Source organism: Archocentrus centrarchus, chromosome 17 (assembly GCF_007364275.1).
Source record: "Archocentrus centrarchus isolate MPI-CPG fArcCen1 chromosome 17, fArcCen1, whole genome shotgun sequence".
Lineage (NCBI taxonomy): Eukaryota > Metazoa > Chordata > Actinopteri > Cichliformes > Cichlidae > Archocentrus > Archocentrus centrarchus.
Window position 1 is genome coordinate 27,295,316 of NC_044362.1, and position 15,810 is coordinate 27,311,125.

At 40.4% G+C, this 15,810-nt stretch overlaps 1 protein-coding gene across 1 annotated transcript; it reads left to right on the forward strand.

Moving 5' to 3' along the window:
- Positions 1-406: 406 nt before the first annotated feature.
- copa (COPI coat complex subunit alpha) lies at positions 407-14,692 on the forward strand. Its single transcript, XM_030751788.1, has 30 exons — positions 407-609; positions 934-1,047; positions 1,142-1,215; positions 1,896-1,976; positions 4,011-4,087; positions 4,268-4,377; positions 6,058-6,167; positions 6,497-6,596; positions 6,870-7,088; positions 7,323-7,473; positions 8,161-8,227; positions 8,319-8,394; positions 8,562-8,644; positions 9,115-9,340; positions 9,684-9,822; positions 10,191-10,353; positions 10,548-10,694; positions 10,869-11,058; positions 11,151-11,246; positions 11,358-11,446; positions 11,535-11,658; positions 12,275-12,364; positions 12,443-12,546; positions 12,641-12,787; positions 12,915-13,055; positions 13,183-13,365; positions 13,534-13,644; positions 13,762-13,923; positions 14,055-14,249; positions 14,520-14,692. The coding sequence occupies exons 1-30, from the start codon at positions 570-572 to the stop codon at positions 14,577-14,579; spliced, it is 3,669 nt and encodes a 1,222-aa protein (XP_030607648.1). The 5' UTR covers positions 407-569; the 3' UTR covers positions 14,580-14,692.
- Positions 14,693-15,810: the final 1,118 nt, after the last annotated feature.

Below are 15,810 nucleotides of genomic sequence, written 5' to 3' on the forward strand. Positions count from 1 at the left end.
AATTTTCAAATTATTCATTATATTTGGACAAGAAAACAAACCGATTCACGCGTTTTCTCTACAAATGTGTTTTACAATTTTTTCCCCTAAAATTTGTGACTTTGTGAGTTCATGGTTTTGTTTTGAAGAATAATCTCTTTATTTTTATTATTAGTTTTTTTTTTTGTGTGCTATTTTACAAAATAAATAAATTGTTGTCAACTAAATAATATCTTTCTCTGAGTCAGTATATTTATTTCTTGCGTCGCAGGTTAGAAATAGACGGATTAGATGTGTTATGACGGCATGTAGTCGCAGGGCTCTCGTCTGCGCAGTTCTATGCGGAGCATTTCTGCGCACCGCTGCCGTGGAGCTTTCTGCGTAAGATTTTCACAGCAAAACTTTATTGTTCAAAACCGGAAGACAAAACGGACTACGTGTCAGGAAAAAGGAGAATCAACTAAATGGGCGAAGGCTGATCAGGCCGTTTGAGCTAACCTGCTTGTGGAGTTTAGCTTTTATAAATTGCTTATTCTGAGTGTGTTTTATCACAGCATTAAAAAGAAGACTTACACGGTTGACCAGTAACGATGTTAACGAAATTTGAAACGAAGTCGGCCCGTGTCAAAGGTAAGAGAGACTGCTAGTTACCCTTTAGCAAAGAAGCTAACGTTAGCCTCCTCAATTACGTGTTCTTTAAAAGCTGTCTGTTATATTTTATCTTGTGACATATTTGGCTCTGACCGTCTTTTACTAATTTGTCGTAATAAGTCCTGTTCCCGTGTTGAGGTGAATGGACAGTAGCTGTACGTGGCTTTAGCTGTTCAGCTAATATCACTTGGCATTAAACGCCACGATAGATAAGATGTTGCTCTTCGTGTGAAGTGGAAGACCCTGCTCTGTGAGATATTTGGACATATATATATATTACTGATGAGCTGTATTACATTTCAGGTCTGAGCTTCCATCCCAAAAGGCCATGGGTTCTTGCAAGTTTGCACAACGGAGTCATCCAGCTGTGGGACTACCGGATGTGCACACTTATTGATAAATTCGATGAGCACGATGGTAAGGCGTTATTGTAGCTCGTTTTTCCCAGCTTCAGTTTACAGACTCTGTTATTTATGGGAAAGAGGTAATTTAATGTGGTTTGGCCCCACAGGCCCTGTCAGAGGGATTGATTTCCATAAGCAGCAGCCCCTGTTTGTGTCTGGAGGGGATGACTACAAAATTAAGGTGGGACTGCTGTGGTATCGATATTCTTATTAAATGTTATGAAGATAACAGAAGCTGGATAAATGCCATTTGAATGTTTTTGTTCTGTTGGTTTTGTGGCAGTATCTCATACTCATAGTTCTAATATTTGGCTTAAATGTCAAAAGTGTGCTGTTTATTGTTTTGTTTCTTAGTGCTGCCATGTGTTGAAACAACGTTATTTTTATTATTATTAATAATAATAATAATACATTTTATTTGAAAGTGCCTTTCATGACACTCAAGGACACTTTACAGGGGTGAAAACAAGTCAAATCACAACAAAGCACAAACAAGAAACTAAAATGACCAAACAAACTAAAGCGAGTATGCAGTTTTGAACAGGTAAGTTTTGAGTCGTGATTTGAAGATACGAAGAGTCAATATTGTGACTGTCCGGTGGGAGAGAATTCCATAGCTGGGGAGCAGAGTGGGAGAATGCTGCGTTCCCCATAATACTGAGGCGGCTAGAGGAAGAAGAGCAGAGGGTGCGGGATGAGGAGGTGATGTGAAGACGTTCGGCTAGATAAGGAGGGGCAAGGTTGTGGATTGCCTTGAATGTGAACAGGAGGATTTTGAACTGAATTCTGAACTTAACTGGAATCTAACTTTATAATATAATAATTAGGTCAGAGCTGAGTAAATATTTTTGTTGTGAACAGGTGTGGAACTACAAACTGAGACGCTGCCTTTTCACCCTCCTTGGACATCTCGACTACATCAGAACCACCTTCTTTCATCATGTGAGTTGTCGTGTCATTTTAACTTGTAAAAGGACAGGTGACAAATTAAAAACTTGAAATTTTGACACCTGCAGTGATTCCCTAATTTGGAACTACTTGTACCCAGAGAGGGGTACAAATCAATAGGTTCAGGGTGATCACCATTAACCTATGATGAAGTGGTCTCTTCCAGAATGCAAAGGCCTCTTTCCATACAGGCTGTTGAATTAAGTTATATGAATTAGGGTTTAATATTTTTCCCGAAAATGACATGAATCAAATCCCGGGAAATGACGAGCCATTTCCCGGGAATCCCGGGAAAAAGTTTATTTATTTATTTATTTTAATTAGATCTTCTGTAGCCTGTGTCGGCCTTAACCTATTGTGATATTGTAGAGGTAGCTTTCCAGCTATGTCCTGTTATGCCCAGTAGGGGGCAACGTCGGCTTGATTAACGCAATAAAACCTACATCTCGACATTCGAGTGCTCGAGCTATGCGGTGTTGTATCGTTCCTCAACACTCCCTTAACAAATATAATTCGAATATTCCTCCATTGTACATGGAATTATACCAAGATATTTTACAACTGCTGGTGCAAAACAATACGGTTCATCTCCACAGCATTGATAAAGGCTCAGCCACGCTGTCGTGGCGACATCTGTTGCGCTATATCTCCACCAGTGGAACGCTGTAATAGTCATTGAAAAGTTAACTACCGTACTACACTATAATATGGCATAACACAGGGCCTTGAGTAATGCACTACGACTTGGTCATTGCCATTCTGGCAACAACAAATTTATAACACCGTGTCTGAGGGTTAAAGTAGGTTCGCTGTGAATCGTCTTTTGAAAAACTGGCCAATCCTTATAGCCTAAAAAATATACATTTTACTCAACTCCATTTTAAAAGCGAAATATGTTAAAGCAATCTATTTCATGATAATTTCTTCACACATTAGGCCCGTATCCTAATTCATGATTGTTAGTAAGCGGCTGCAAATGAGAAAAAAGAAACACTCGAAGTTATACAGATATTTCTTTATTGTTCAGGGCAGGCATATTTTATAGGCTATATGATGCAATATAACAATATATAATAATATAAAATTATATAATACAAAATACCTTAGGGTAAACACATTACCTACGATTTCAACAAATTAAAGAGGAAAAAAGTACAACTGTGTAATACCTCTATTAAAACGCTTGAGATGAAGGCTGAAGCCTTAAACGGAGGCTGAACGTGCCTGAAATGAAGAGTAATGCTTTTCGCATTAAATGAACCCTTCTCTCAATATTTCCTTAAATTTAACATTCTGAAGCTTTCTTTTCTTTCTGAAAGTCAAATCGACGCGCGCGACTTTTTCCCGGTTTCCCGTCTAACGTTTCCCGGGAAACGGGAAATGGTTCTGATCGCATTTCCCGGGAATCCCGGATCCCGGGATTAAACCCTAATATGAATCATATGTTATGGCTTTTCAGGTCATCTTATCTTGACCCCCCTCTATCTGCATGTGTTAGGTCATTATCAAAACCCCAAAGTAGGAAAGGTTTTTTGGAAGAATGGCGCACCATTCCTAGAGTAGAGTTCCAGAGATGAGAAGAATCAGTGCCAAGCTGCAGAGTATTTGATTTATAGTGATGCTTTAAAGCTGCACAGTAGCCTGATGTGCATCTTCCCAGAAATCTAACTACCTGTCTGAACATCTGTGAGAGGTTTTGATTTGCACAAGGATATTATCTCAGTAAAACAAAATGTAATGGGCTGTAATTCTATCTAAGTTGCTTATAATAGTCAAAACAAATCACATTTTCTGCTCTATTTGAGCAGTCAAGCATTATAAAAGTACTGGTCCATTTACCATTATGCAAATGCAGTAGCTAGTATTCTGCCAATTTAGATATGCTATCTTGTTTTCATACCTCTGACACAGTTTGAAAGTCAGTAGCTGTTATTCACGCCATTTGGATTACTTCTTCCTGTTTTTGTATTCTATGTTCAGAGCAATTCTAAACTTAAGTTAATTCATTAATTGACACCTTGTCTGTAGGAGTACCCCTGGATTCTGAGTGCTTCAGATGATCAGACCATTCGTATCTGGAACTGGCAGTCCAGGACCTGTGTCTGGTAAGACACTTTGTAAAGTTTAAACTGTTTTTCCTCATATACCTTATGCTCGAGGTTTTAAATAAACGAGAATGGAAGTATTAGTATTTACCATAATAAAAACACTTGAACACCAGTTTTTTTTTTTTTTTTTCCTGCCATAAGTTCTTAAGTTTTCTCCTCTTTCTTTTTTGTCTGCAGTGTGCTGACTGGCCATAATCACTACGTGATGTGTGCCCAGTTCCACCCATCTGAGGACCTGGTCGTGTCAGGGAGTTTGGATCAGACTGTGCGAGTGTGGGATATCTCCGGTGAGGGCCGGGGGATGGCGGGCCAGAGGACAATGGGCTGGGTTTGAGGGAGGGGTTGGGAGCAGAGTGGTATAAAAGAGGAGGAAGAAGACAGGAGCAGGACTGAAGTAAAGTCCTATACCTCTTCTTCCTCTCTGAGTTGTAGAGGACAAATCTCTGTGGGCTGTTTACAGAAACACCTCTCTTTTCATGAAAAATGGTGAAAGAGTTTGATGTCTTAGAGCAAATTTAGTGTGGTATTTGTGAATGTAATACTGCACTTTAAATAACTGCTTTGAAAGAAGAAAGGACTTATAGATCAGATACATGCACAGTGAAAGGTTATAATCCACATAGATGGATAATTGGAGAGGTGTTTCTGTGCCTTTGCATGTTCTAAAAATCTTGTGATTATTTCCTCCCCCCTCTCTCCTTCTCTTCAGACTAACTCCTTTCACTTCCTTCCATTTGAACATGCATACGTTCTGTGACATTCACCCTTCCTGGGTTTATGCAATTAACATACTTTTTCCACTGAACATGGTCGGATCCATCTGTATGTTTTTGATCGCATATATTACATGACCTAACTTCAGCATGTATTTTAATTTTTTTAAATGATAAATGCATCATAAATACATGGGTAGGTTTAGCTTTCAGGGTTCACTTCATAATCACATTATAGAAAATCCATACTGCTCTCCATGCTGTTATACCTTTTTTGCAGCTATTTAAGTTACATCCAAAAAACACTGACTGGTTTAAAAGTTTATCTTTTATATACTTAAATTTCCTGGCTGTTCAGAAATTTCTGTATGTGAGACTTGCACGACTGACTCTGCTACTCAAAAAATAATGTGAAATATACAACATTGTTTATATTTCCTGTAGCCATTGCACCTTATTGTTGTCAGCTTCATTCCTAACCCATAACTGTGACATTTCAGACGATACTAACTGCACGTCATTCAAACATCCTGACAGAAACATGCATGAGCCTTTAGAAAGCAAACTCCAAGACTCATATTCCTGACATTCAACGCCCCATCGAGGCACACCTTTACAATGCCAGCTACCACCCACTCCACCTCCATCAGCCAAGTCCACACACTCCTTGTGTCCTCCTTATCCCATGCTCTCCCTGGAAACATCCACACCTGCACACGGGGTCCCAGTGCCATTTCTTTTTCCTGCGTGTCATCTCTGTCTGTGCTGTTGAACTATTTGCTCACCACATTGTTTTAACAGGCAGGAATCATGAATACAAGCTGTGTTTTCTTAGTCTTTTTTTTTTCATTTCCTGATCTCATTTGAGTCTCTGAAATAATCATCTTGCTCTGCTGTCCAGTCAAATCACAAGTGATTTAGATTCTCTTCTGTAAGCTGATGATTCATTAACCTAATCAAAAGCGCTTATGCAGAAATAATTGTTTCAAGACTCAAGCTGGCAGGTAATGAGAAAACAGAAGCTGTGTTAGTGTGTTTCAAACCTGTGTGTGTGTGTTCAGTAGTCCAACAGTACGCTCTGTTTTTAATCCCACCTTGTGGCCTCTCTTCTCCCATGATGAAGCACCACATTTGATATTTAAATAATATGTATCTTGTTTCTTCCATGTTTCTCCCCTGTACTGTGGTTGTGCCCTGTGTAACATGAATATGGCTCCCCTTCCCCTTGCACGTGGTACTCTGTGATGGTTCCAGGTTTGAGGAAGAAGAACCTGTCTCCAGGTGCTGTGGAGACGGAGGTGCGCGGCATCTCTGGCGTTGACTTGTTTGGTGCCTCTGATGCTGTTGTTAAGCACGTCCTTGAGGTGAGGAGCAACTTTCATATGCATTGGTAAAACTGTACATTTTGTAACTTTGTAAATGTAGGTCCTTCCTGTCCAGTCTTTTGAATCAGCCTTTAAAGATTATTAATGAGGGGACCTTCATTTGTTTCTGGCGTCTCATTGCAGGGAAGCATTTTGTGGTCTTTGCCTCATGTTTGATTTGTGTTGCTTTTCTTTTACCTGAAGCAAAAATATTTCAATTCTTTGTTTTTTTTTATACTTAAATGCTGCTGGATTAAACAAAAACATTAAATGAAACCTTTACAGTGAAAATATATAGAGAATCAAGTTAAGGTTGTGTCTGTGTCCAGGGTCATGACCGTGGTGTCAACTGGGCAGCCTTCCACCCCAGCATGCCTCTGATCGTGTCTGGAGCTGATGACAGGCAGGTGAAGATCTGGAGAATGAATGGTGAGTGACATTACAAGGATGTTAGCTGATGTTCACTAAAGCTAAAACTCCTGATTTATTTATTATTTAATTTTCTGTTGGCAAGAAGCATAAATAAAAACAAAGTCCTGTGCTAAAAAGAAGAGATTTCATCAAGCTAACTACTTCACTAATTGTTTCCTGCTGTATATGTTTTGTCTTTTTTTTTTTTTTTTTTAACTATTGTATATCTTTTGTCCTGCTGCTTGACTTTTTTGTCATTAATTATCTTTTTTCCCCCCTGCCTCTGTTCAGAGTCCAAGGCGTGGGAGCTCGATACATGCCGTGGTCACTACAACAACGTGTCCTGTGCCATCTTCCACCCACGCCAGGAGCTCATCCTGTCCAACTCTGAAGACAAAAGCATCCGGGTGTGGGACATGTCCAAAAGGACCGGAGTGCAGACCTTCCGGCGTGATCATGATCGTTTCTGGGTCCTGGGTGCCCACCCAAACCTCAACCTGTTTGCTGCGGGTTAGTGCTGATTCTGCCCTAACAGAAGCAGGAACATTAACAGCTTGTCCTTTGCATATCAGGGAAAAGAGTTGATTTTTGGCAAATTTTGAAGCTGATCTGATTTTAATGGTTCTGTTAAGATTGCCTGTCCTAGTGACAGGAAATGATTGGTAGATATTTCCTGAAAGGGAGAAAATGCACTGTGTAGGTGTGAAATTTGCAGTGACCGATGGTTTATTTTGTGTCCTCAAGGTCATGACAGTGGTATGATTGTGTTCAAGCTGGAGCGTGAGCGCCCAGCCTACGCCGTACATGGCAACATGCTTTACTACGTCAAGGATCGGTTCCTTCGCCAGCTGGACTTCAACAGCAGCAAAGACACAGCTGTTATGCAGCTGCGCAGGTGGGTGCTGTGCGTTGGTGATAAATTAGATAACATTTTGAGTAAGCACAGGTTAGTATAAGAATACTGTATGTTGAACTGCTTGCAGAAATATTTTTGTCATTCGTTCAGTAGGATTTCAGAAATTGGTATAAAAAAAGATATTAACAACATTGTTATATAAACAGTGTTATCACGTCAAGTACAGTGATCCCCGAATCCATGAAGTAGCAGCGTTATAGTTATTATATATTTTATTATTTATATTTTAAGGCTTTATAAACCCTTCCCACACTCCTGTAAACCTTTCCCACGCTCTTACTACAACTTGAATGATAAAGATTATGAATTATGTAGCTGTGCAGTACTGATGGTGATGAAGGCGGTGCAGTATCTTCGCCCTCGACCGTTACTTCTATTTCCACTAAAGGTGTAGGCGTAACTTACCTCTTTGTCTGAGTGATGAACATAGTTATGGGGTGTTATATAAATACCTATTTACCTTAAAATCCCGCAATTTAGTAAAACTCTGCAAAACAGAATTGGATATATCTAAAAAAAAATCTGCGATAAGTGAACCTCGATATAGCGAGCGACGACTGTATATTAAAGAGCTAGGTAATAGGGGAAGTGGCTAGTGCCTGTTTTTTGTTTTTAAAGCACAATTAAAGCACTTTTTTACCTTTTTTTTCTTTTGTCTTGCTTTAGTGGTTCTAAGTTTCCGGTGTTCAGCATGTCTTATAATCCTGCTGAGAACGCTGTCCTGCTCTGCACTGTAAGTATCTCTTGCTAAAAACGCACACTCACTGCTCAGTCAAGTTTGTTGTTTTCCATGTGTTGATTGCAATGTTCTTAATCTCCTGCAGAGAGCAACCAACCTGGAGAACAGCACCTATGACCTGTATTCAATTCCCAAAGAAAGTGACTCTCAGAACCCTGATGGTAAAAAAAAAAAAACCTTCCTGCAGTTCTTCTGTGTTTTTCCCTCATACTCTAGACAGTGATTTTATTTGTGTCTTTCTCCAGTGTAACTAAATGTTACTTATTGCCATATTGAATGTTCATGCTGTCAGTTTGGACACACACACAAGAGTCTCTTTCTTTTCCAGCACCGGAGGGGAAAAGGTCTTCTGGTCTGACAGCAGTCTGGGTGGCCAGGAACAGGTTTGCTGTCCTGGATCGTATGCACTCTGTAAGTACCTTTGAAAGTTTACAAAGTAGATTTATAGGAAATGCCTTTTTAAAAAGATATTTGAAAAGTTGACGAATTCTTTAAGAAGAATTGGAAATGTGTCTTATCCATATTTTGATTTAAATCACCGAAGAACAGTTTGTTCTCTCAAAATGATCGATGAAAGGCAGAGTCAGCCATGTTAATCTCCAAATGGAGAAATCAAGAGTCCACAATATGGCTTATGCAGCCTGCAGTGGTTAATGAGATAAGACAGTTTATTCTTTATTTTGTAATATTTTTCCCCAGATCAGTACAATTAGTCATGCTTTAATGGAAAAAAAAAGAGATTTTAAAGAAAACTGAGATCATTTCATTTATAAACCAGAAATGAAAGCAAGTCCAAAATATTGCATCAGATTTTTTTTTTAATCTTTGTTTTTTGTGCTGATAATTAATTATTCTTTACAACATTTTCTTCTCCATTGCAGCTGCTGATTAAAAACCTGAAGAATGAAATTGTGAAGAAGGTCCAGGTGCCGAGCTGTGAGGAGATCTTCTACGCTGGTACGGGCTCGCTGCTGCTGCGTGATGCTGATGGTGTCACGCTGTTTGACGTGCAGCAGAAACGCTCCCTGGCCACCGTCAAAATCTCCAAGGTCAAGTACGTGGTGTGGAGTGCAGACACCAGCCACGTGGCTCTGCTGGCTAAACATGGTGGGTAGATGAGTATCTGCAGAATCCTTGTCTGAGAAGCGTCTTTCTCCCCTTCTTCCTTCTGAACTTGTTTGTGCTACCAGGGTTGAGGCCTTGGCACATTTGATCACTCATGCTTATACTATTCTGTAAGCATAAAGTTAATGGAAGAATAATTGAAAGACTTTACTTTTTACTTATTTGGCTAAAAAAAAAGTGTTTTTATTGGTTCTACCAATGTGAAAAGCTACATTTAAAAACCACAAATGCTTCAGTTGACCAACAGATGTTCAGACATGACAGTTTTCTCTGCCGATTCTTGAAAGAAGCTCTAAATCTCCTTTTCTTCATTCCCTTCGCTCAGCAATTATGATCTGCAACCGTAAGCTGGAAAGTTTGTGCAACATTCACGAGAACATCAGAGTGAAGAGTGGAGCCTGGGACGAGAGTGGAGTCTTTATCTACACCACTTCCAACCACATCAAATACGCCCTCACTTCTGGGTATGTGCTGCTTAGAAAAAGCATCATTAATTCATCCCAACAGGTGCAAGTCTCTTGGGAGAAAACTCTGAAATGTGCTTAATACAGACCTGTTATTCAAAAGAATAAGATGTCACTGAGAAACTTGTAAGCTAAAATGTTGCCTTGGGTGCACTTTTTCTTTGAAAATGATGTGCTGTCTGATGTCTTTTAGATTTAACAACAGTTTGGAATAAACACAGCAGTGACACAGAGTAGTTGAATCAAATATCCAACTTTGTGTTTAAGATTTGTTTTCTTTGTATTCTCCGGACAAGAAAGCTGAAACCTTTCACAGGTACTAAGTTGGTTCAAATTGTCTAACTTAGAACTTTTTTGTGTTCCTGTAGTGATCATGGCATCATCAGGACCCTGGACCTGCCCATCTATGTGACCCGTGTCAGAGGCAACAGCGTTTACTGCCTGGACAGGGAGTGCAGGCCTCGCGTGCTTACCATTGACCCCACAGAGTACCGCTTCAAACTGGCCCTGGTCAATCGCAAATATGATGAGGTTGGTTCTTAATGAATGTTGTGTCCTTGAAGTGATAATCATAGTATACCAAAGGAGATTAAACACTGGCTGTTCAGTGATGATCTGAATTCCATGTTTAACAGGTTTGCCTTTTTTATTTATTTTTTATCAGGAATAATTTAGTTCCCAATTGCTACATCTGTCGTCATTTCTCTTACTGCTGTCCTGTTCAGGTGCTCCACATGGTGCGCAATGCCAAACTGGTGGGCCAGTCCATCATTGCCTATCTGCAGAAGAAGGGCTACCCCGAGGTAGCACTGCACTTTGTCAAAGATGAGAAGACGCGCTTTAGCCTGGCTCTGGAGTGCGGCAACATCGAGGTGAGCTGGCAGCAGTACTTCATGATTGCTGGACTTCTTCTATCAGTTTTTAAGATAAGGGTGAAGGGTTTGTAGATAATGAGCTCTAATCAAATGAAAAACTGAGGCAGAGATCTGTCTACCCAACTGTTTAGGATAAAATGCAAAATTAAAATCCCATCTCCATACTTCCAGGTGGCCCTTGAGGCAGCCAAGGCCCTGGATGAGCGCAGCTGCTGGGAGCGTCTGGGTGAGGCAGCACTGCTGCAGGGTCACCACCAGGTTGTGGAAATGTGCTATCAGAGGACCAAGAACTTTGACAAGCTCACCTTCCTTTACCTCATTACTGGTAACTTGGCCAAGCTACGCAAGATGATGAAGATTGGTGAGTGACTGTTCCTTATTTTTTCTGAACATGTAGTGAGGGTTTGTATGTTCTCTTCCACTATATCTAATGTTTGTGTTGTCTGTGTGTAGCTGAGATTAGAAAGGACATGAGCGGTCACTACCAGGCAGCTCTCTACCTTGGAGACGTCAGCGAGAGGGTCAGAATCTTGAAGAACTGTGGACAGAGTAAGTTAATTTGTCACCATTCATTCATATTCAGTCATATTTTTTCTTCCAGCCTTCATAACAGTAAAATAAGAAGTTATCATCTGTAACTGCTGGTGTGCACGCTTGCAGAGTCTCTGGCCTACCTGACTGCAGCCACCCATGGTCTGGACGAAGAGGCCGAGGCACTAAAAGAGACCTTTGACCCAGAAAAGGAGACGGTGTGTTGACAAAACAACTCTCGTGTTAATAAATAACACAATTATTACTTGATTTTAGTAATGTAATGGTTGATTATATAACTTTTAGGTGCCAGAGGTTGATCCCAATGCACAGCTGCTGCAGCCACCTCCACCCATCAACCCCCTGGACACTAACTGGCCTCTGCTCACTGTTTCAAAGGGCTTCTTTGAGGGAGCCATTGCAGCAAAGGGTGAGTCATGAGCCATGATGTACTGAAAAGGAACAAACCTTGTGTACATAATACTTCGAGGTTTCATCCATGGTATCTTTGTTGCAATAGAACCAATAACTGGAATGCTTGAGTATTCATGTTTCTTTAATTGCCAATGAAGCTATGGGATTGGCTGGGTAAGCAGGATTGCTAAAAAGTTCCATATTTGCAGGAAAACTTTACCAGAGGTGCAACTGAGAAAGTGTTAAAACTTTTCAATTCGATCCAGGAATTATTGGAAGAATTCTTTAGCATCGCTAGATAGGACAGCATTGGACATTTCATATAATATCGTTACAAATGCATATCAGATTTAAATAGGAAAAACTGAAACCTCTTGATGATCTCAAGAAAATACCACAACCCAATCTGGACCCAGATATCCAGGCACTCAAATGTGTGCTGTGAGGAAATTTTCTGCCTGAACTTAGATTGCTTTTGTTTAATACAGTTGATTAGTTTAAAAAAAAAATTTTTCCAATATGCACCAGTGTTTCTTAAAGGTATTCAGCGATGAAGTAATATTTGTATGGAGTAATAATTGTTGAAACCTGTTTAACATGGGCAAAATGAGAACAGAGTTCACCTGTTGTAGGGAAAGCTGGTCAGCTGGCTGCCGACTTGGACATGGATGCTTCAGGAGGCGAGGGCTGGGGAGATGATGCTGAGCTTCAGCTGGATGACGGTAAATTCGGAATAAATTTAACTGATATTATATTATCAAACTCAGTGTGCTGATTGGGCCTGCTTATCTTTCTCTCAGATGGCTACGTGGATGCCCAGGAAGGCCTAGGGGAGGAAGGATTGGGGAAAGAGGAAGGAGGAGGATGGGATGTTGAGGAAGACCTGGACCTTCCTCCAGAGCTGGTGAGAGAAAACATTTCTAATGCTAGATATGACAAGTCTAGCATGACAAGTTTTGAGGTGGTCAGCTTTACGTTATCTTTATACCAATCAACAGGACGTGCCGGTTGGTGCGGGTGGAGGAACAGAAGACGGCTTCTTTGTCCCACCCACCAAGGGCACAAGTCCCACCCAGATGTGGTGCAACAATTCCCAGCTGCCAGTGGATCACATCCTGGCTGGCTCCTTCGAAACTGCAATGAGAGTATGCTCATATTGACAATATTTCCCACATCACTTATTTCTTTTTTTGGTTTCCTTTAATAACATAAACCATTTATATATAAAGTAAGGCATAATCAGTTGATTACCATTGCTTGTTTCTACCATAGCTGCTCCACGACCAGGTTGGAGTTGTGAACTTTGGCCCCTATAAGTCGCTCTTCATGCAGACACTGTCCAGAGGACGCACATGTTACCTGGGGCTGCCGTCCCTGCCCTGCCTGCGTGGACACCCACAGAGGAACTGGAAGGTACAGCTGTTAGTTTGGTGGATTTATTTTGTAGTAGCTCTATTAGGATATATGAGGTATTGTTCATCCATTTTCTTCATAGTTTCTGATTCTACCTAGCAGAAACTGACATTTCTGTGTTTTTTAGGACTGTGGGGCAAAGCAGGGGCTGCCTGCTGTGGGCCTGCGTCTCTCCGATCTCATCGCCCGCCTGCAGCAGTGCTACCAGCTGACCACATCTGGGCGATTTGAGGAAGCGGTTGAACGCTTTAGAGCCATCCTTCTGTCTGTACCTCTGCTGGTGGTTGATAACAAGCAGGAGATTGCAGAGGTAAGCAACGGGCATGCCTTGAATCTGATCTGTATAATCTCTGAAGTCCATTTGTAATGGAGCTATAAGCTTTTAGCTGTGTGGTGGTCATGGCTCTTGTGGTTCTCAGATACATTAGATTCACATTCATATATTCTCAGACATTTAACTGGGTAAAATGTGTTTTAGGCTCAGCAGCTGATCACGATTTGCAAAGAGTACATAGTGGGTCTGACCATGGAGACTGAGAGGAAGAAGTTGCCTAAAGACACGTTGGACCAGCAGAAGAGGTTGTGTGAGGTAAAAACATGATGTTACCTTGACTGATTCAGGCTGTTAATGTGAGCTGACTGAATATCACCAACAAATGGTAAAAATGTTACAAAAAATTATTTTTGTGTGTGTTTTTCCTTGCAGATGGCTGCTTACTTCACCCACTGTAATCTCCAGCCAGTCCACATGGTGCTGGTGTTGCGCACAGCTCTGAACCTCTTCTTCAAACTGCGTAACTTTAAGACTGCTGCAGGCTTTGCCCGACGCCTCCTCGAACTCGGGCCAAAGCCAGATGTTGCACAGCAGGTTGGTTCCTCATCACTCATAGCTTAGCATTATTTTTTTTTTATTTCATGAAGGTCTTCATATCAAATGGCTTGTAATTCACTGATCTCATTATCATCATCTCCCTCCTTGAAAATCTCCCTCAAATTTAGACTCGCAAGATTTTGGCAGCCTGTGAGAAGAACCCGACGGACGCCCACCAGTTGAACTACGACCCACACAATCCATTTGACCTGTGTGCTGCCTCTTTTGTTCCCCTGTACCGTGGACGCCCTGTTGAGAAGTGCCCTCTGTCTGGAGCCTGCTACTGCCCAACTTACAAAGGCCAGATCTGCAGGGTCACACAGGTAGGCCAGACCTCTGAAAATGAAGCTTTCAAGATCATCAGTCAGAAAAAGAGTTTGGAAGTGAACAAGAATCCTTATTTATCTTAAACTGGACCTTGGTGCAGCTCTTCAGTGCATTTATGTAAATTGTAACATCCTGTTTCTATTTGTGTATCATTAAACATGCCCATTTTCACTTATTCTGTTTATTTGAATGCCCACCTCTACTGTAACTACCACCGTTGCCCCCACCCCCCCACCCCCTTTAATCTTTTATCTTTTATTTTCTAGGTGACAGAGATCGGCAAGGACGTCATTGGACTGCGTGTGAGTCCACTTCAGTTCCGCTGAGAGGATGAGGAGAAGTGAATCACCTCCACTCTTACTTTGCTGTAGTACTAATACATTTACTGGCATGACAAATGAAAGCAGAGTTTGTTTGCTCATAGTTCTGTTAAACCTCCTTTCAGCTATCTATGCCTGTTCACCGCCGATCCTACTAAAAGCTTTTTGTTGTAAGTGCTGCTCCATCATCAGGATAGTGCTGTGTGCTTTATTAGAGCTATAAAACCGTGCTGGTAACTCTCTCCTGACTTGTATGACATGAATAATTCAAAATGAGCAGTATATATGCTGTGTATCTGTGGGAAACAATTAAATAAAAAGGTCCCTTTATGAACAGAAATTAAGTGTGTGTTAGGTTGTTTCTGTGGTGTTTTTGATATGCTATGGTTTCTGCTGAAGGGAGAGTCATTTGAAGTGCACCCCAAGGATGAGTCATTTGAAGTGCACCCCAAGGATGAGTCCTGAGAAATGAGAAGTGAGAAGGCTACAAAGTTGACTTGCTCTTTGATGTTGCAAATTAAAAACAAGGTGAAGTGTACAATGAATTAGTTTATTAATAGGTTACCTGATAGTCCCGACATATTTCTTATTAAATACTGAAAATGTGGTTAGTCTTCTGTGAAGTCCAAAACTGCCATTTGGACTGAGTGTCCTCTTTAATATTAAACAGTTTGATTATTCACCAAAACACATTCTAACAGAAGTTCAAAAGAAAAGCTACGTAAATACAATAGAAAAAGGGTAAATAAAGTAAAAAATTATAATCTCTGTCACAAAAAGGAAAGGGGGCTCATACCAAAGTATTTCAAACACACTGAGGAAAGCACCTAAAATAAAAGTGCTGTCGGTTGAAAGCTTCAGTGACTTACTCAGGAGGTTAAAACTAGTTATTCAGCTATTGATTTATATGTGGTTTAGTTTTTAAATGCCTGCATTTCTACATTTAAAAGCGTCCCTAATAAGAATGAACCATTAAGAATAAATTCCAGATTCTGATTTTCAGGATATTCCAAATCAGATTATTTTCGTTGTCTCCGGTGACACAGTAATTTACATCCATTTCAAAACAATAAAAAACGAAATTAAAACTAGCAAATTCATACTGGGAACTAAATTAATCTAAGATGATTTAAAATTTAAAAAATGAAAAACTAAAAAAAAAATAAAAACCAATAACAACAACCAAAAAAACAAAACAAACAACACTTTAATAACTTTGGTCCATTTTGACTGAGTC